Genomic DNA, 20,546 nt, shown 5'->3' with positions numbered 1-20,546 from the left:
TTGCTAGGATGCAGAGGTGACCTCGGCCCTAAAGCACGAATTATTTCTTTCATCCCTTGCTCACTTTTCCAAACTACTATTCTATTGACTATTAGGACGTGGCCGGCGCCGTTATTGATGATTAAAGAGAGAGCATCAGTTTTGGGCATTGTGAATGTGCTGTCAGTCTCAGACACCCGTAAAAATGAAAATTTATACCCTTATTTAAAATTTTTCCATTTAAGGGTGTTTGAGAGTCATCTTAGAATCGTCAAATCAAAATGAAATTTTGCATAATTATTTATCCTAATGAAAAGATCAGTATCAGAGGGTGGGAGAAGTGAAATTTTGACTTTTAAAAACCTCTTTATAATAAGGGCTACCCTACTGTACACTAAAGTTCTCAAATTTGCATTATGTCTGAGAATCTGGGTGCTCAACCTTCAAATGTTGGATTAGGGGGTGGAGAACAAACATTTGTATGCGGACAACTAAACAAATCCTGTTTAGAGCCCACAAACGCGATCTTCAAAAAAAAAGAACACCTTTCAGAAAATTTATTTTAAAAATCTTCTGTATCCTGAAATTTTTAAAAAAATTGTATTTTTTATTTTTTTTTCTGGATTTTGGACTACAGATAAAAAGAAAAAAAATCTTAATTTGTATCACAATCTTTAATTAGCAAGCAATTTCTCAAAAAAAAAAAAAAAAAATTTTTTTCAGAACATCAATTTTATTTTCAATCGGCTAAAATGCTGCTTAGTTCATAGTGTGCAATATAGATAACGCATGTGTAGAGCTTGAGCTTGTTAGCAACTACAGTCCACTTGGGGCGCCCTAGCCAATTGCATAATGGTTGTACTCCGTAATTGGATCGAGATAATCAATATTGCACAATGAACCAAATGAAACATTGCTGGAAAAAAGCAATACAATCTCTTTGTGCACTTTTGAGAATCTCAATCTTTTACATGAATCAATAACGACGCCGGCCAAGTCCATGTAGTCGATAGAGGGAGGGGCAAAATCGCTAAAAGTTGCGAAATCAACCGTTACAAATGTAAATAAGGTGTTTGGGGAACGTTTGTCGACAGCCAGATAGTCTGGATCGGGAAGAAATCGAAAGCCGGAAGCCGCTGAGACGATAAAGAGAGTTGCCGGTAGTTTCAAGCGAAACCCTAACCTCTCTCTCCGAGATGCCGCAAATAAGCTAGGTGTATCGTCAACAACCGTGCGTCCAGCCCTACAGCTTCCAGCCCTACAAGCAGCTTCCGGGACAGGAGTTTTATAGCAGCAAGTCAAGGCAAACTGGCTTTCTGCGGCGAAGAAGGTGGACAAGGTGGCTGTACAAAATCTGATGACAGGGGTTAAGGGTAAGGCCCGGCAATTCGGATTTGAAAAAGCGGAAACCTAACTGAATATTTTTCCTGAATTTAATAATAATTAAACTTGAAAAAGAAATTTAATTGGATTTTTTAAATAAACGATTTCACCGATTTACACGCGTTTTCCCTTGATCCAATTTTGACCCCAATTTATACGCTATCTAAAAAACTCAACAGATCACCACAAATTTTTGCACTTGTGAACATCAAACTACTAGGGGGTACCACTGAACAAAATGACAGGTGTTACAAAAGAGCGAGTAGACATGTTCTCAAGATGCATCTTCATAATTAGGCTGAGTAGATTTGGGGTCATTTTTGAATTTATCAAGCCCTGGGGTCTTGTAAGCTTCGTTTTGGTTCAAAACTCATCCATGATTTTTTGCAGAATTTTCATGTAACGTTTATATGAGTAAATTTGAACTTTTGGGTTTGTATGAGAAAATTCAATATTCAATACTGAAAAATCAACATCATTTTTGTTTCTTGTTTGGAACCGAAACTGCTTATGGTTTTAATGCCATTTTATAAATTATCTTAAGGAAATTTTCCGCTGAACAACTTTCTTGAATACCGTAACTTCGCATCTTATAAGGCAACCAAGTTGTTAGCTGTTTAACAGGGGTGTGTCTTTAAGCATTGAAAAACAATAAATTCAATCGACATCACTGTTGGGTGCCTAGCGAAGTATTGCATGAAAAGTACGCACCTAGCGGCGTTGTCAATTTAATTTATTGTTCTTCAATGCAAAGTTACAGCCTACGACAAATTTGTAAGCAGAAAATTTTCACTAAACAATTTATAAATTGACACAAAAACCATTATTAGGCAAGAGGTTACAGGAAAAAGAAAAATGATGTTGATTTTTCATTCAATTCTTCCATACAAACCTTAAAGTTCAAATTTACTCATGTAAATGTTACATAAAAATTCTGCAATAAATTTATGAATGAGTTTTGAACCAAAACGAATGTTTTAGACCCCAGGGTTTGAGAAATTCCAAAATGACTACTACCAGTCTACTCTTTCATATACCTACTTACTTATCCCGAATAGTACACTTAGAACATTGTTGCAAGCTGTTTTCCCAGCAAAGACGGTATCATTTCTCAATCAATGCATTGACATGGGGGAGGATGACTTTGACTTACCTACGACTTGCAGATAGCCGACCTGGCTGATCATCGGGTTCGTGTTGACCTGGCACATGTAATACCCCCGGTCGTCCTGCTGGGCCTGGTTGACGTGCAGCAGCCACGTGTTGGCATTGTCGTAGGTCACGCTGTACCGGGGAATGCGCGAAATCACGTGCCGATGTATCGTCAGAATCATCTGGCGGTCTATGTGAATCCAGGCGACCTGATTGAGGGAAAAATAAGAATGATAGTGGGAGTTTATGAGTTTACTCTAGGAAGGTACAAGGTTAGATATAGATTCAAAAGACTCGCGTTTCGTTTTATGTTGGTACTCGTAGATGATGACGACGATGATGCTTATGATGATAGTTAGGAAGGTGGATGAAGTTTTCATGATAGCCAGTTCAGGCATCAGCTGCTGCTTCAGTTTATGCAAAGTGGAGTTTTCGCCAATCGCGAGATAAAGAGCTTGAGGTTGGTTTGGGATTAAAATTGGTCTCGTCGGATGGACTTACTAAATCCCAGCCCCCGCTCCCCTCGGAGTGTAGCAAAGTTTTATCGTGTAACGCGAGCCAATATTGTGAAGCGTTCTGGATTACACTTCAATTTAATTGCTCGTAATTATGCATCAGCGCAGCTACGATAAAGTTTCTATTCGCACCAATGAGCTGCTCTCTCTCGATTTGATACAGAAGCACGTGGTTAAAATGAATTATTCCAACAGATATCATAACTACTAACAGTTAATCAAACACTCGAAATCTTCGAATAATAAGTGTCAAAAATTGAATGATTATTTGCTCATAGAGACTTTTAACAAGATAGTTAATTCACCTCTGAGATTTTAGGAATAAGTTGGTGGATTACTGTAAATCTGTTGAGAAACAGTCCTCATGTGATTCCGTTTTTCGATTATTATATAGTCCTTTTATGATTCAATTTGTTGCTAGACTAGACACGTCCTTTTGATCCAATTGATCTCCATCATGTTTTACAAAACGCGCACGATTCTGTTGCACCCCGATTTTCATCGGGATTTAGAGTGTTTGTAATTTAATTGTTTGACAGGTTTGCAGTCGAGGCGAGAGATTGTCACCCTCATTGAACAGATAGGGTGCAGATAATTCGGTCAATTATTTTGCATTAGGTATTGATGTTGACGGCTTCATCCCGCTGCATGTTGGTTTTAGACTATAGAATGTACAGAATGAATGGACGTGATGGATCCGTGCCAAGATAATGGGTGAAGGCCACCGTTTTGTTATCGGGCCTACAATATTAATGGGAATTATTGATGGCCAATTACCTTGTATGTGCCTAGATGCTCCACCACACAGGGAAGATTTGCGTCTCGCCCCACTGCTACCGTCACGTTTGGAATGGGCTGGGCAAACCGTGGCTCGTCCATGAATACTGTAAATAGAGGAATGGGGAGTATTCTATTAATCATTTGATGATAGTTTTGTGGGATTTTTTTCATGTCTTGACAGTGTTTAAAAGTGTTATATTTCTGTGTTATTAAAAATCTGTGTTATATGGTGAAGAATTCTTTAAACATGATTTTGGCAAAAAAAGGAAGACAATTGATTCAAACTGCTTTGAACAGTTACAAATTTTCACAAAATATTCTTTGGCCCAGTAAGCGATGTAACCGGAACATGTTCGTAAATGTGTTTAATATTTCTCAAGATTGTAGAAAATAATGTAGAATTGAAAAATAATTGCTTGTAATACATTGTGGACCAAATACGATACATCTCGTTCTTTCGCTCGCCGCGAGTGTGCCACACTTCGAAGCATTGCTTAAAGGTTCTATAGTTTACAAGCTGACCTGGCAAACTTTGTTGAGTCTGTATTTTTGAGATTTTTTTTAATATTTTAGCACTGTTTCTTAGTCAGCCTTCCTTTTGAGTGGATTAAAGCAAGTGGATACCATTGTGTCAGAAAAAAAATCCAGAATTATACTTCAATATACAAAATCTTCCGGTAACTTTAGAACGCTAAATCTATCAAGTTTCAATTTTGTTCAGTCATCATTCCTATTCAAAAACTCCTATCTGATCAAGTATTTTAAAATTGCTGAAGATTGATTAAAACAGAAAATGAATCTTTTTTGTTGGAGTCGTCATAAACTGAGTTTTCTTTTCGATGTGTGTTTACCTCTGTATTTAAATACATTGAAGTTTTCTTTAAGCATAATCGTCAGATGAGAAAAATAAAAAAATGAATTGGCCGAAACCAGAACATTTAAAGAATAATGAAAATAAACTTAATTTTGATTTTTTTTTTCATTATTTCAAATGTCGTTTTTTTCGGACTTTGTACTAAATACACTACTTGAATCTTATTGTGAATTGACAGAGCTGAGTTTGACAAATATTTAACAGTTTAGGAAAAGTCACTATTCATCTCATTTTACAGCAACACTTTTCTTATTAATATAATATGTATAATGTTTGAAAATGTATTTAAATTTGTGTTATCATTATCTTTTTTCAATTTTCAGTTAGGGATTTGCAAATTGCACTGTAAATTAGGAAGTTAAAAAAAAAGAATTTAAACTATCATGTTTTTGGATTACTTTTCTCTTAGCATTTGAAACCTTGAATGAAGGCAAATCTTTTTTGGGTATTTGGAACTAAAATTTAAAACTATCACAAATTATTTAAAATTTAAGTTTATGATCGTAAGGTAAGACACTGTTATTCAAACAGCTAAATTTAATTCTGAATTTTATTGTTAATTTATATTAATATTCTGAATTTGGCTTTATGAATCTGGATTTTCAGTTATATTTGAACATAAATTTAAAAGCTAATTTTCTTTGATCTTGATTTTAATTTTGTTGATCGAGTTCAAGTGTTTATATTCGTAAACTCACTTGTGCTTGATAGATTGTTTTTTTGATCTGATATCTGGTACGAAACCTTGGGTGAAATTATGAATCCTATTCGATTCGAGTTACCCGTTTCGAGTTGAACTCGAATCGAATTACAATCAGTATTACGAATCTCGTTCGAGTTCTAAATTTTAACGTATTAGATTTCGAGTAAATCGGGTAGTAGATCATCTCGATACGTTCCATTCGAATCGAGATCGGTGATGCCAAAGTTGGTCGAATCGAACGAAACTCGATTGTTTCGAGTTCCATAATCCCGCCCCTTGTTTTGTATTTTTGTGTATTGGTTCAGATTTTTCTCTATACTTAAATGTTTCGAAATTTTAGGTGGCATGGTTTTTACTTAAATGTCAAATTTTTATATTCTTTCAAGTTTGATGATATTTTGATTACGATCCTTTTTTTGAATTTTGAAACTGAGAGTTGGATCTTATATCAAGTTAAAGTCCTATATAGCTAAACTTTGGAAAAGTTCCTTTTAACCTCTGAGCATAAAAAGTGACTTTTATTTGAAACGAATAAAAACTAAAAAATAATTTTCAAATTCCACAAAAACATTTTCGAAATTATCTCTCCGTTGTGTTTTTCTTCGCGTGAAGACGAACACAACAAAAAAAAAATCGCATGCAAATCGGATGATCCAGTGAAGAGTTTTGCGTGTTCGTACATTTCTGTCTCTCTCCCTGTTTTATATATGTATGTGTATATGTAGATATAGATAAGACCACGGTAAATTCACTTAAAGGTTCATCCGAACAACAAAACAATGTACGTTGACAGGAAGAGCGGTTTTAACTAAGTTTAGGATGTTGGCAAATCGATTGTGATTTCTTAATAGTACTAAGAAAAAAGTAATCAACCATTGAATCAGGCTAAACTTGAAAGGAAACGCTTTCGAATTTGAAATTCGGAACAGGATCCTGATCGAGGATCATGGTCATGGATCATCAAGATTCTAGATCGGGGATAAAGGATCGAGATCAAAGATTGGGACCCATGATGAGGATTCTTCTGTGTAAGTTCTGATTCAGCTAGTGTACTAGAAGCCTTAGAATCTGGGATAAAACATCCGATATCCGAGATATTCAAAAACCTAGAAACAAAGGAAACGTGACATTGGTCTGGATACAGGTCAAGTTGGCATTCTTGACAACGAAAAATCAGACAAATTGGCAAATTTGGGCAGAGATGGAGAAAAGATTAACAGAAAAACACCCTAGGTGGACGCGCTTAAATGGGTTAAACATCAACTGTGGATGACACATGAACGAAATTGGAAAAACGAACAAGAAACAACACTAAGAGAAATCAAATCATCAACATCGAAATGGATAGACACGGCGCTGAAGAAGGACCTGAAAATTCTTACAATTTTAAGGACTGAACACAGTAAGATCATCCATAAACACATAGTGGAACGAACTGAAGCCCCAACGTGTGTAGCATGTGGTGTTTCAATCACACCCGATCAGAAGAACATATCAGAATCGTTACTCAAAACTATCTCAGCGAGATATTTATATTTTATTCAGTTATAGTTTTGATATGAGATTTGTTGTTTATGTTTTTTCTTAAACAGAATTATATCTACTTTTGATAAACAAACATTTTTTTTCAAACGCACTTTTGGAAGCTTTAAGATGAAATCTATTGATGATCTATAGGAATGAAAATAATAATTTTTGAGGCATGGTTTCATTTACACTTTCAAAGCTTAAGTACAATCAATCTGTATACTTAATTTGACAGAAGTACGAGGCGAAAGAAAAAGGCTGGGGAGTACTGTTGTTTTTCTCTGTTTTGATCTGCCTGCTTTAAAAGCTTCTATTGGATTTTCGGAGCCTTCATTTCTGTAGGTACATCTAGTATTTCTTCTCAAATCCTGATAAGGAGGCATCCATAAATTACGTAACGCTCCTAGGGGGGGAGGGAGTAAGCTCGAGCGGAGGGGGGGAGGTATACTCATCGTTACGTAACGATTTTTTCCTTAAAAATTTCAGTTTAATTGCAGCTTTTTAGATGTCATGCAATTTTTTGCAAAATAATAAGCAAACCAAAATCAGCTTAAAATTTGTAAGCTTCAACAAGGTTGAAACTGGTTTGTAACCTTTCCTTTTTAAAGATTCTAAGATAGACTCCATAAAATAGATATCCTTCAGAAAATGGATATCCGTGAAATAACCGATGAAAACCCGAATATTAGGTACATTTACTCCCAAGAACTCAATTCTATCTTAAAACGGAAATTTTATTATTTTTTCTCAATTGAGTCTAAAAATGCAATTTTGATTATTCAGACGAATATTGCTAAGTGAAGTATATTTTGCATAACAAGTAATGCACCTTGAACAAAATAAAGTAAACAAGGTAGATCATCAGTTAACAAGCACAGATCAACTCGTTATAAGGCAATTAATTTATTTTATCAGAGAGTTATCATCAATGAGTACTAAGAAGCGATTTGGATAGATATTAATTCCGTTTTGAAGAACATTAAAAAAATGTATGTTAAAATCTTTTTTTGCTTTAGAAAACCAGTATTTAAAAACATGAGAAAATGGGGGGGTCATTTTCAGCGTTACGTAATTTTCATAGGGAGGTACGTCGAAACGTTACGATTTGTGACATACGGGGGGGGAGGGGTTCAAAAAAGTGCATTTTTGCGTTACGTAATTTATGGATGCCGCATTAGAAAATCGTATACCTAATTCTAATATGTATATTTTAAAAAAAATTAAAAATTTAAGATTAATGGAATTTTTTCAAGGAATATTTTCATAAATATTGATTTTGAGCAATATTTGAAAGTTTTATTTATAACAATACAATGCAAGAAATAGTAGAATTAGCTTAGCTTAGCTTAGCTTGATTGACTACTCACATCCACCATTAATCATTGAATTCGAAATGCTTCATCATTAGCTTTGAGAATTTAATTCCTTGTTCTGTATATGGTACCTTTTATATTGAATGTATTTTAATAATTTATTTTAAATCATATCATTATTATTTATGCATTTCGAACACCATGATCGCAGGCGTGGCTCAGTAGAACGAATTCTACATCGCCAATGGTTGCTACTCCGTGATTGACCGAGGCCATCAATTATGTTCAAAGGTCAAAAGACTGGTGCTTGGGATAAGCAGACCATTCTCAGTGCACAGAACTGATGCTCTCTCTTTAAAATCATCAATAACGGCGCCGGCCACGTCCTAGTAGTCAATGGATAGGTTGGAAAAGAGAGAAAGGATTGAAAGAAAAATTTCATGCTTTAGGACCGAGGTTACCTCTGCATCCTAGCAAAACAATTTTGGTTTAAGGATTTAGGTCAAAGGATATTATCAGGAGACACTTTTGACTAGTGTGATCAATATTTAAAACCTATTTTCCTACGCTCCTAACAATTGCCTGCGTTTAAAAATAAACGGGCTGTTTGTTCAAGTTTAAATGATTTTTTCTTGTGTGGAATGTTCAAATTAATACTATGTTATTACGCAAAGCAATAGGATCCACTGATTAGGCATTTAATTGTGGAAGTAATTATTACCTTAACCACATAGTAAAGGTATGTGTTAATTTCATTCAACCTTTCTTATTTCAACGCATTCACAATGGCAAATCCCTACATTCTGTGTATGTATTGAGTTCACAATCAAAAATCTAACGTAGTTTAAAAATGAAGTTTGCCAATTAGCTTTTAATTGATAGATAACTCTTCCCGTCTAACTGTAATGATAAGCGTCTCTAAAAAAATGCGGAAACTTATATGGAATACTCGTGGATATGGCACTATATTCTTAAAAATCTTCAAATGAATATGGAGTGACTCAATCATTTAAACGTTAATATCTCTGTGTATGTTGTCATTTAATCTTGATTGCTGCTGTAAACTGTAGAAATACTTAAAATGATATTAATGGTGTTCTCGACGCTTCCTGCAGTAAGTCATTTTATTTTTAAATTTGAAATTTTTTTTCTCAGGGATAGTTGTTAAAAATAATAATATCTTAGTTTCGATATTTTTAACGTATATGCCTGTAGACTATCATCACCATCATTCGAAAAACAAAAATGAAATAAAACAAGAAACAATATTCTTTCAATAAAAAAAGATGTGAGTTTAAAATAATTATGGTCTTATTAGACAACAGCATAAGATAAAATTGTAAATTTATAAATTTACAACCCTTCAAAAGTTTAATTGTAGTACTTATATGTTGTAGGAATAACTTAAAGGAATTGAAAACCTCGAAAACATTGAAGATAATATGCTTAATTATTGTAGTAATTTAAGAGAGTAAATCAATTGATATTCAACAGTAGCAGTGATTAATAAAATAAAAGGATATTAATTAACCTAATTTCAGTTTACTTTTCTGTGTTCGATACATTTCTTCTACGAAACTGTGAAATTTTCAAATCGGGTTTTAAATTTGAGATTACAATATACGCTATCGACGATGTTATAAAGATGAATGTGACGACCAAAATTTTTGTTTTGACAAATGCAGAACTGATCAACAAACACCATTAATTATCATAAATCATTAAGAAATTTACCTTTGCTTTACTGCAAGAATTTATGGCAAATCTTACACCCCCTTGTGCACTTCTAACTACATCTAAAAATCAACTAATCAATTACAAAGAAACATAATGTTATACTTAGCTTCGGGATCAGCAGGATATTTCGAATATCTTTTCTGATTTCGTTGCATCCATGAAGAAAAGACTACCCTATCAATCAGCTGTTATTTTTACGATTCGTTCGCGTTTGTTTACATTTCCCGTCCGCGACGCGATGTTTTCAATGGAAGCGTTACGTTCCAGTTTCTCCGTCGTTCGTAACGTCAACTCGAGGGGTATTCGTGAAATTTTAAATCAAAACGTATTGATCCAATTGGAAATTGTAGCAAAACGGAAGAAACTAAATTTGGCAACTCGGTTTGTTCAAGCACAAGGAACATAGAGAAAATGGAACACCGAAATTTTTTTAAGCCATCACAATTTACACAGATTACTGCTTCTCACTCCTCTTTAAACAAAAAACTTTCACTAGTTACAACTAACACGACTTTCAGCTGATATAATTACACTATCAAATCACTTTAGAATGTTTCACATACGGTCGAATTTATGTTTTTCTTTAAGTCCGACTCGAGAAACACCACCTCACTAGCAGCGTTGCCAACTCAATACAATGCAAGAAATAGTAGAATTGTTCATTTTGAAGTTTTTTTTTATCAGAACATTATTACTAAGAATGACAGATTTTTTTTGCAGCACGTTTCCGGATTGGATGAATCCGGAATACCTTATTTTAAACATGGCATAAACCAGGCATACGATTTAAAAATTGTCAACCAAAATCCAAACCTTTTAAAAAAGAATATGATCAAGGAAATCGAGGAAAAAACTTTTAAAAAATTTGTATTTATCAAAATTTATCACCAGATTATAAATCGTACGTTAGGATTCCATAAAACTTTCTATGATTATTTTTATAAAAAAAATCGTTTCGGACTCATAAAAAATCTAAAAAAATTGTTTTTTTTGTTCGATTTGGCAAACAAGGTGAATAAATGACGCATTATCTGAAATCATCTACTTTTTTTGGTTTAGTGTTTATATTAAAAATAACTTATAGCCATGGAAAAGGCTGTCTTAATGAATATAATTTGTCATGAAAAACTGTGAAAAAATTGTAAACATTGAGAAATGAGAAACTTTTGGTTCGAGTTTAAAATTTTTGAAAACTTGCATGAGTAAAGCCGGTAAATAAACCGGTAGGAGAGATAAGGGCATAATGGTCAACCCGAGAAGGACTTTTATTATACCATAGAAAACAGCAATAATTTGTGAGTTACATCATTGTTCTATGTTCAGACACTAAAAAACTCTATTTCCTAACTTACTAAAACTAGAAAAAGTAGATAATAACGTTTGAAAATGCATTTTAATATGTTTTGCTGCAAACAGAAAACCAATCGCTGTAGAGGCATAATGAAAACCTGCTCTGAGGCAGAATAAGCATCATTTAGGGGCCGTTCACATAACACGTGGACAACTTAGGGGGGGGGAGGGGGGTATGGAAATGTCCACGCTTGTCCACGGAGAGGGGGGTAGGGGTTTGGGTCATGTCCACGTGGAATAAAAAGTTCGAAAAACAGCTACCTTTGAAAAGTCGTCATAAATTATGTATTTCGTATTTTGAAAATCTAAAGATGCCAAAATGTGACAAATTACGTCAACTTTCCAATCTACTTTTTAAAATTTTTCTACTGCAACAGGAACAGCTTTGGCGGTTGATTGATTGAAAAGTACGGGTTTTACACAACTTTTTTACATTTTTTGTGGCCATGATCTTAAAAAAGTTTGAAAAAATGTTCCATATGCGCAACATATAGCTTCTAACTTCAGCTTTCTCAGGCACTAAGAGAAATTTTTTTCGAGCCCTTAATAACTGATTTACAGCCTTTTTCCAGAAGCATGTTTTTTCATAAAAATTTTTTTTGAACTTCAAATAACTTTGAAATAATTGATTGTAGCTGAAAACTGTCTGAGAAGCATATTTGAGTCACGTTAAAAGCTTTTCAAAATTATAAATTTTGTAGAAATCGGTTGAGGAGCAAGAGAGTTTTAGCGAAAATTGAGTTTGTCGTCATTTGACCGCTCGTGGCAAAAATAGGTATACCACATGCGTTATTCGAAGACCACAACACTTAGAAAAAAATTTAAAATGCAAAAATACTTGCATTTTAAAAATAAAAATAGTCCTGTCGTTAAATTTGCGAAAAAAATTATATAAGGCGTAATCATCATTTAAAGTTCCAAAACCGTCATTTGACCGCCTCCGGTACGTTTAGTGCTACAATAAGTAGCTATGAAGCAAGTGATAAATATGATAATTAAGAAATTTAAAACTTTTAATTTTTTTTTATATCAGGAAATTCTTATTTGGTTTTATAAAATGAGCCATTTCTAATTTCTATAACAAAAAGGCAAAAAGTAGTGTTTTCTTACTGTCAAATTATAGGTATTTAAAATAAAAACTTTTTCAAATCTGTCCACGTGGACATCCGGGGAGGGGGGTAGGGGTTTGCCAAATGTCCACGCTTGTCCACTAGAGTGCCCCAAATGACCCGACTTTTGAAAAAGTTATACGCTGCAGGCTAAAATTGATCCTTGGCCTAGTACAAGATCTCATGCCAAATTTGGGCCAGAACGGATCACGTTTAGGGGTCGCTCAACGAGCCTGAAGTTTGTATGGGATTTTGAGACATTTTGTTCGGGAGAAACAAGAAAAACCAGTTTTTCATCAATAACTTTGGTTCCCGTCGGCCGATTTTTTTCAAAAACGGGTTTTTTTAAAGCCTAAATTATGACAAATATTTCATGCGAAGACTGCATTTCGATAAAAGTTAAGATAAAAAAGTTATAAGGCTTCAAAAATGGGCTAACTTTTTTAACGGTGGTATTCAGCACTGTTAATGAGGCGTCAATATGTTCGACCGCCTCGACTCATTAACAGTGATGAATACCATTCTTAAAAAAGCTAACCCATTTTTGAAGCCTTATAACTTTCTTATCTTAACTCTAATTGAAATGCAGTCTTCGGATGAAATATTTTTCATAGTTTAGGCTTTAAGAAAACCCGTTTTTGAAAGAAATCGGCCGACGGGAACCAAAGTTATTGATGAAAAACTGGTTTTTCATGTTTCTCCCGAACAAAATGTCTCAAAATCCCATACAAACTTCAGGCTCGTTGAGCGACCCCTAAACGTGATCCGATCTGGCCCAAATTTGGTATGAGATCTTGTACTAGGCCTAGGATCAATTTTGACCTGCAGCGCATAACATTTCACAGGTTTTGAATTTCCCATACAAATTTGGGGCAGTCTATTGTCCACGGAGGGGGAGGAGGGGGTCAAAAATCTCATTTTTCTGTCCACGTGGTATCTGAACGGCCCCTTATCGGGACAGATGAGTTTTTTTTCTGCCGTAGAACCTAGCAGCGATTTCAACTCGATGAAGTCAACTGAATTATAAATCTACAGCTTGACTTGTTTTATCTGACGATTTGACCTATTGGTTAGGTGTCGGAGAGGTAATAAGTGGACTCAAGTTCGATTCCTGGTCGAGGTGATTTTTTTTTTCATTTATCATTCATTCATTCAGCACTTAACGGTGAGACGCAGATCGATCAAACAAAGCAATAACAAAATAATGTAGGTCTGTTAGTAGAATACAAACAATCCACACACACTCATAATTCTGTTGCTTTGTTAGACAGATGATGCTGCTAGCCGTTAAATGAAACAATCCAAATTAACTAACATGAATGGTAAATGAAAAAAAAAATTGCCTCGATCAGGAATCGAGCTGGAGTCTTCTGATTAACTCTGCGACACCTTTCTAACAGGTTTACTCGTAAGATGTAATCTAGTCAAGCTGTAGCTCTATAACTCATTTGACTTCATCGAGTTGAATTCCCTGCTAGATTCTACGGTAGAAAATGCTCATCATGCCTCGATCAATGGTGCTCTGTTCGCCCCGAGTCATCAAATTAAAGTAAAAAAGCGTTTTGAAAATAATTATAGTGAGAAACCCAAAATTTAATGATGGCGAAAATTGAGGAACAATGTGTACATCATGTTTCAGTGCATACATTATAGATCAAGATGCTTTACCGATCATAAGAGAACATGTTGCGGTGCTCAAAAATGATAATATTATCGTCCCTTGAGAACCTAGTTGGTTTTTTTTAAATATATTTCTGTAAAAATGATAAACCGATTTCTTTCTCACTGAAAAATTTAACTATAGGAAGTACGAAACCTATCCTTATGAAAATTTATTTAAAAAAATACGTACTTTTGTAGAAAAGAGGAGTGTTTACTATACCCCGGGTGCGCCATAAGGGTTTAATATATTCTTTAGAAAGAGGATCTTTTTTTTTGTTTTCGGAGAATTCATGCATGCCACCAGGGCAGTAATCGAGCAAACGAAATCCAATTCCATTCCGAAGGCCGCCGCAAACAGGGAAACAATCTTCGCCATTCGGTCCTCAAATACCACTCTTCGGTTACCAATTTTCGGTTACCATCCGGAGGAGAAAAACGTCGGAACGGAACGAACCATCCCGTTTCGTTGTTTGGCTTGGTGGAGTGTTTAAATATTCATCGCTCTGGTGAAAAGTGGATAGAATTTTATATTTAATCTGTTTACTTGTCGTTAGCGATGCACTTTTTTGTGAGGAAGGAGGAATGGTTTGTTTTAAAGCTGCCAGTGAGATGAACATTTTCACTTACAAAACTGAGTGCCGGGGAGGGTTTTCCCTGTTACCGTACCCCATTTTCTTCCCATCGGCACCAGTTGAATGAAGTTATTCAGAACCAACCGGTCGGAAAAAGAATGAAATAAAATTTTCATTGCAAACACATCGGTCGGTCCTCTCGGTATCAGTTTGCAAAGCGTGTGAATGCTGTTCTTCATGCTGCTCCAGGTGGTCGAAGCGAAAGATGGCTACCGGGAGAATATGGTGGATGTTGAAGGCTGAAATCGAGAAAAGTGAGCTTTTTTGCTCACTATCTCTCGCTTCGTTTACCCATCTTGCTTGGTCACATTTTGAATTCCGTCCGACGAATCATGGGTGTTGTTTTTGCACATGAATCCTTTGAACAAGTCACGTTCCCCGGCGAATGGAATAGGGTTAGTTCAGAACATGACTGGCAATGGTTTTGGCGATGTTCGAGATGCTCAGTTGGAAGATTTTTTTTACAAGACGAAAAATTTATTTGTTTACTAGTTTTGAAGAGTTATGGAGAAGCACATTCCTAAGATGTTGGAAGAAAAAGTTCTTAAATCATGAAAATGATAGAAAATCTTGGTATATATGAGACTCACCAATCGAAAACTTGTTTAAAGATTGGATAAAAAATCTTGTCCCTGAAGTTTTAATTATACGTAGTTTTTCGATTTGAATACATTGAATGAACTGAAAAAAACTTTTTAACGAGATTTCTGAATATGTTTGCAGTAAAATTTTCCGATGTCCGACACAAATGTTAAGTACTTTCCTTCCTAGATGATCTCCATGAGTTTAAGCCCAAGAGTAAATTAATTTCGTTGATAAAAGACACAAACAACTAAAAGATGTTTAAATGAGTATAATTTGAAAAATTAATGAGAGTTATTTCAATAGTTTCAAATGCTTGATTTACAAATCTGAAAAAATTAGGCCACATGTTTTTGTCTGAAAAATCACAAAAATATAACATAATTAAAAACCAACAAAGTTTGGCCAATCATCACCGAGTTATGCACATTATGTTTTGAAAACTTAGACAAATGTCATTCAATTTAGCTCAGCCTAGCTTTGCTTGATTTACGACTCACATCCACCTTATACCGTTCAACCTGAAAGGCATGGTTATATAAAATATTTACATTACTCGTTCCAAAACCAAATAATGATCAGTAGAATAAGTTCCTCAAGAAAACGGGGAATATGGGAAAAATTGCCTAGTAGACTACTTGCTTTTTAGGCCAACAGGCATTGAAAAATTGAACTGTTTAAAATCGGGCTTGTGATATAGCTCGGTTTGCAAGGTAGTTGCATCCTGAGCAGATGTCCGTGAGTTCGAGCCCAATAGTAAAGCACCATTAATCGGGGCACGATGAGCATCTTCTGCCGTAGCATCTAGCAGCCAATTCAACTCGATGAAGTAAATCGAATTTTAGAGCTACAGCTTGACATGTTTCATGTGTCGATTTGGCCAATTGGTTAGGTGTCGGAGAGTAATCAGACGACTCGAGATCGATTCCTTTTCGAGGGATTTTTTTCATTTACCATTCATGATCGATTATTTCGATTGTTGCATTATACGGATAGTAGCAAAACATAGCACCAGAAGCATAATGTAAGAAATATTTAATTATCTCTCCGACACCTAACCAATTGGCTAAATCGTCAAATGTAAACTTATCAAGCTTTGGCTTTAGTGGACTTCATCGAGTTGAATTCGCTGCTAGATTCTACGGCAGAAAAGGCTCATCGTGCCCCGAGCAATGGCGCTCTATACATCCCGGATCACCAAGATCAAGTTAAAACGCCTTTTAAAATTGATTATAGTGAAAAATAAAAAAATTAATGATGGTGAACATTGAGAAACAATGTATATATCATGTTGCAGTGCGTTTATTATAGATCAAGGTGATTCAACGATTATGAGAGCTTATTTCCAGTGCTAAAAAATTTAAAAAATATTTTCGTCACTTGAGAACTTTATTGGTTTTTTTTTTAAATTTCTGTAAAGATGATATAAAGATTTTTTTTTTGCTGAAAAATTAATTCATTAGGAACTACAAAACAGTTCCTCATGAAAATTTATTTGAAAAAATTCGCACTTACTTCGAAAAATGGAATGCCTAATATTCCCTACCTTCCCTACCTAGATTTTCCCAAACATATTGAGGCGTTTGGAAAATTTATTGGAAATTTTAATAAGTATAGATTTTTGCGTCCAAAAACGAAGTAGTTTAATCGAGTGTTATAAAATTCGTCATATATATATTTTTGAATAATCCTTTGAAACAATTTGAAGGCTACTGAAGTGCATTGAAAAATAAAATGGTTTGTGAAAGAATGACTAAATTTTGTTGAAATTGGCTCGGATAGGTTTTGTAAAAAATCAGTCAGAATCACCCGACGCTGATACATCAAACAATCTTTTTTAAAAACTACTTTTTTTAAGTTGGTAATAACAGGTGGTAAATCCCGGTTTACGGATTGTATTGCAAGGCACGTCGAGTCACCGCGTCCCCCCAGTTTGCTACTCTGGGTCCATGGGTACAATGGGAAGACTCATGATATACTCCGTGTATACCCCCTACTCCCTAAACTCCACCTGGGGCCGCAGACCTGGTTCCCACCTCGAACTGTTTAGTACACTATACTTAAATAGTGGGAGGTCTATTCGCGCTAATGCGCTCCAAGGCAATACTCATTAACGAGACCACTTTCAGCAAAACCTCTCATCCTTACGACTCGACGCCTGAACTCTCCTCTAACGACTTGAGAACCGACATCTCCTCACAATGACTCGAGATTCCCACACAAACCTCTCCTCTTCGCGACTTGAGGCCTGATCTCTCCTCTAACGACTTGAGATCCGACCCCTCCTCCCTCGCATCGACTCGAGGTTTACCTCTCTTTCCTCTGCACGATTCAAGGCCCGATCTCTCCTTTAACGACTTGAAATCTGACCGCTTCTCGTCAGGGAAACAAATCGAACCGATCTGATAATGATAACTGGTTTATCACTTGTGTAACACTTAGCGATAAATTTTAAAAACTGATGACTTCTCATCCCTTTCCAATGCCGATCAAGATAACTCGTTCGAACTTTGCTCTAGTGGGCATCAGATTTCTTGATGTGCGCCCCGTGCAATTGTTGGTATTTTTGATGGTGCGTCTACCGCTCGGGTCGGCCCGGCACCTTGTGCATCAAGCAATTGTTGGTGTCCTCCTTAGGTGCCAGCAAATTGTTGTTGCTTATCCTTAACGTTCCAAGAGATGATAAATTTGAATCTGAAGGCACAACTTATCGGGAGCAAAATTGAAGTTGATAAGCGCTAGGTATAGTGTTCTTGAGGATGAAAATCTCTCTCACGGCTGGTTTGATCGGCAAATTCTATCGGAGGATAACGATTTTTGGATTCCCTGCTCCTCGTAATGACTCGAGGTGACCACTTGTACCCCTCCTCTTGTTGATAAGGGGCCTGGGGCCTCATCTTACGACTCGAGACCCGACCCCTTATGATAAAAACTCGGGGTTGACCACACAAACCTCTCCACCTCTCCAGGTTTGAGGCCTGACCTCTTCTCTTCGAGGTTCGCCACCTTGCCCGTCATGTGCCAGATCGAGAGCAGCTTATCCTAGATTCGCGCCTGTCACGGCACACGCGCGGGACTTAACGCAACAACTCGGATGATTCCCGACAAAGACGTCATCTTACTTCCACTCGAAAGGCTCACCCGGTGTCGAGAGCCACTCTACCCGTGGGTAATCCCCGATCGTGGAATAACCCTTTCCCAACGATTTCCACTGCGAAGAAGGTAAAGTCTTATCCCCACAGCTTCTGCCGTTGGAAACCGCCCAACTCGGATACTCCCCGAAGATGAAGCATCCTACGCACGAACGAAATCCGCTACGCAGAAGAAACGCACTGAAAAACTACTTGTAAGGATTAAGGTGCAGGTAGGTCCTTCAGATAAGTGTTTCGAAGCTTTAGAGGAGAATGAGGATACTTGATACCTGGGGTTACTTGATTCCTTAGTTAAATCTCAAAACAGAAATGTCTTATGAATATCAACTATTCTAGAAAAATGTGCCAAATAAAACAAAACAAGAATGATAATACCTCAAAAACTCATAAAAATTTCATTTTTCGAGTTATTGAACTTTGTTCGAAAAAATTGACAATCAATCGTTAGAGTTTGATATGAACTTCAAAATGCCATATTTTCAAAGCAATAGTAAACTTTCAATTTTTTACGTAGAATTACGTCTTACGGCAACACTATAGGGGTGCAAATTGAAATTCGCAAACGGTTCTCGCGTCACGAAAAACGTCTCTTTTACGGACACCTTTTCCGAACAATGTTTTGTTTCGGCTGTGTGTTGGTACACCAATATCAATGAAGTGCATATACGAATATGAGTTTGGAAAGTTATAAATATAACTGCCGAGCTTCATTCGTATAAAAAATTCTGTGATGCTTTCGTTCGTGTCTACAGTCGCAGCTCTATATTTGCCGCTCACTCAACAAACGCCAAGCAACCGAGAGCTCCCTCCGAGACCCCAGCTAAGTCAGTAGAAAAAAGGTGAAATTGAAAGCTGCAAGAAGCATCATTCAGTTGATTGCCGCATGAGACTCGCTGTCTGACTGTCTGAGGGCAAGCAGCCAAAGCGTCTACGAAAGCTGCTGCTGCTGCTCCTAAGCCAGTTCGTCCGCCCAACAACAACCAAAAATAGTTCTTCTCAGAACTATAAATTGAGAGTTTAAGTATTGCATTGAATATTTTTCCAAATATTTTCATGACAACTTTGGTTCATTTTACCCGATATACGTTCGTGCACTGCCGGCCAAAAGTTTGGGATCTCCTTTCCAAAACATGAAAACTTTGTTCAGTAATATCTCAGCCAACTGACGAATATTTCACATCTTTTGGTATCATTCAAAAGATCATGAGCAAAAAGTATATGTTAAGGCAAACAGATCCTCAGCACCTCGTAAGTTTTGTTCAAAACATATTTCAAGAGATTTTTCTAACAGTCACATTTTTTGTAAAAATTATTGAAAAATAATCAACCTTTAGTTGAAGTTTTTATGAAGTATGACTAAGATTAAGTACAACTCATGAACTTTCAAATAAGCTCATTAGATTTGCGATACGTTGCTTGATAACAGCGATACAGAAGTAATAAAATTGCATAGTTTTAAGACCAATCCCAAACTAATGGGCAATACATCATACTGCGGGTTGATCCAAAATTTTTGGTCGATAACTTAAATAGTTATTTTGATAATTTCAAGTACAAGACAATTTATTTGCACAACGTTTTACAAATGTGTTTTGATAAGTGTGTTTCCATGTTTTTAAGGGGTGATCCCCAACTTTTGGCCGGCAGTGTACTTTTGATTAAGCCGGGAGAAAAATCAACGGATAAAAGCAAGCTTTTGTTCGTCGATACCTAGTATCACGTGTGTTTCACATTTTTTCTGTATTCTGCTTTGCGCTATACCTTTATTTTGGGTACGCTATGATATTTTCGGCATATAAAATAAAAATTTGAGCGAATTCGATTAGTCGCCCAACAACTTTTGAACTTAACACATGCAATTTCTACTCGGGCTTGGCTTTATCGCTTTTGTGATAATATAACAATGCTTAGGGGGGGTGGCGCTGGAGCTTGTGACTATTTGGTTAACATATTGCAGTGTTAATGGGTTAAGGTTGACTACAAACGCCACTTACGATAGCAACAAAAAATTAAATGAACCATATTTTTTTATGTCTTTATTTGAGAGGTTTTCAGCCTCAGGCTGGTTCACATCTGCGTGAACCAGAATAAGAATA

At 35.9% G+C, this 20,546-nt stretch overlaps 1 protein-coding gene across 1 annotated transcript in view; it reads right to left on the bottom strand.

Annotated features, from left to right (window-relative positions):
- Window positions 1-20,546, bottom strand: part of LOC129758395 (lachesin) — a 589,306-nt gene that overhangs the window by 117,007 nt on the left and 451,753 nt on the right. Inside the window, exons 3-4 of the mRNA XM_055755900.1 lie at window positions 3,807-3,913; window positions 2,516-2,723 (exon numbers count right to left, since the gene is read on the bottom strand). Of these exons, the coding sequence (XP_055611875.1) occupies window positions 2,516-2,723; window positions 3,807-3,913 (315 nt within the window). The remainder of the gene's footprint in view (window positions 1-2,515; window positions 2,724-3,806; window positions 3,914-20,546) is intronic.

The sequence above is a fragment of the Uranotaenia lowii genome, chromosome 3 (assembly GCF_029784155.1).
Source record: "Uranotaenia lowii strain MFRU-FL chromosome 3, ASM2978415v1, whole genome shotgun sequence".
Taxonomy (NCBI): Eukaryota; Metazoa; Arthropoda; class Insecta; order Diptera; family Culicidae; genus Uranotaenia; species Uranotaenia lowii.
The sequence above is the reverse complement of the archived record's forward strand: the minus strand, read 5'-3'. Positions and strand labels throughout refer to the sequence as shown.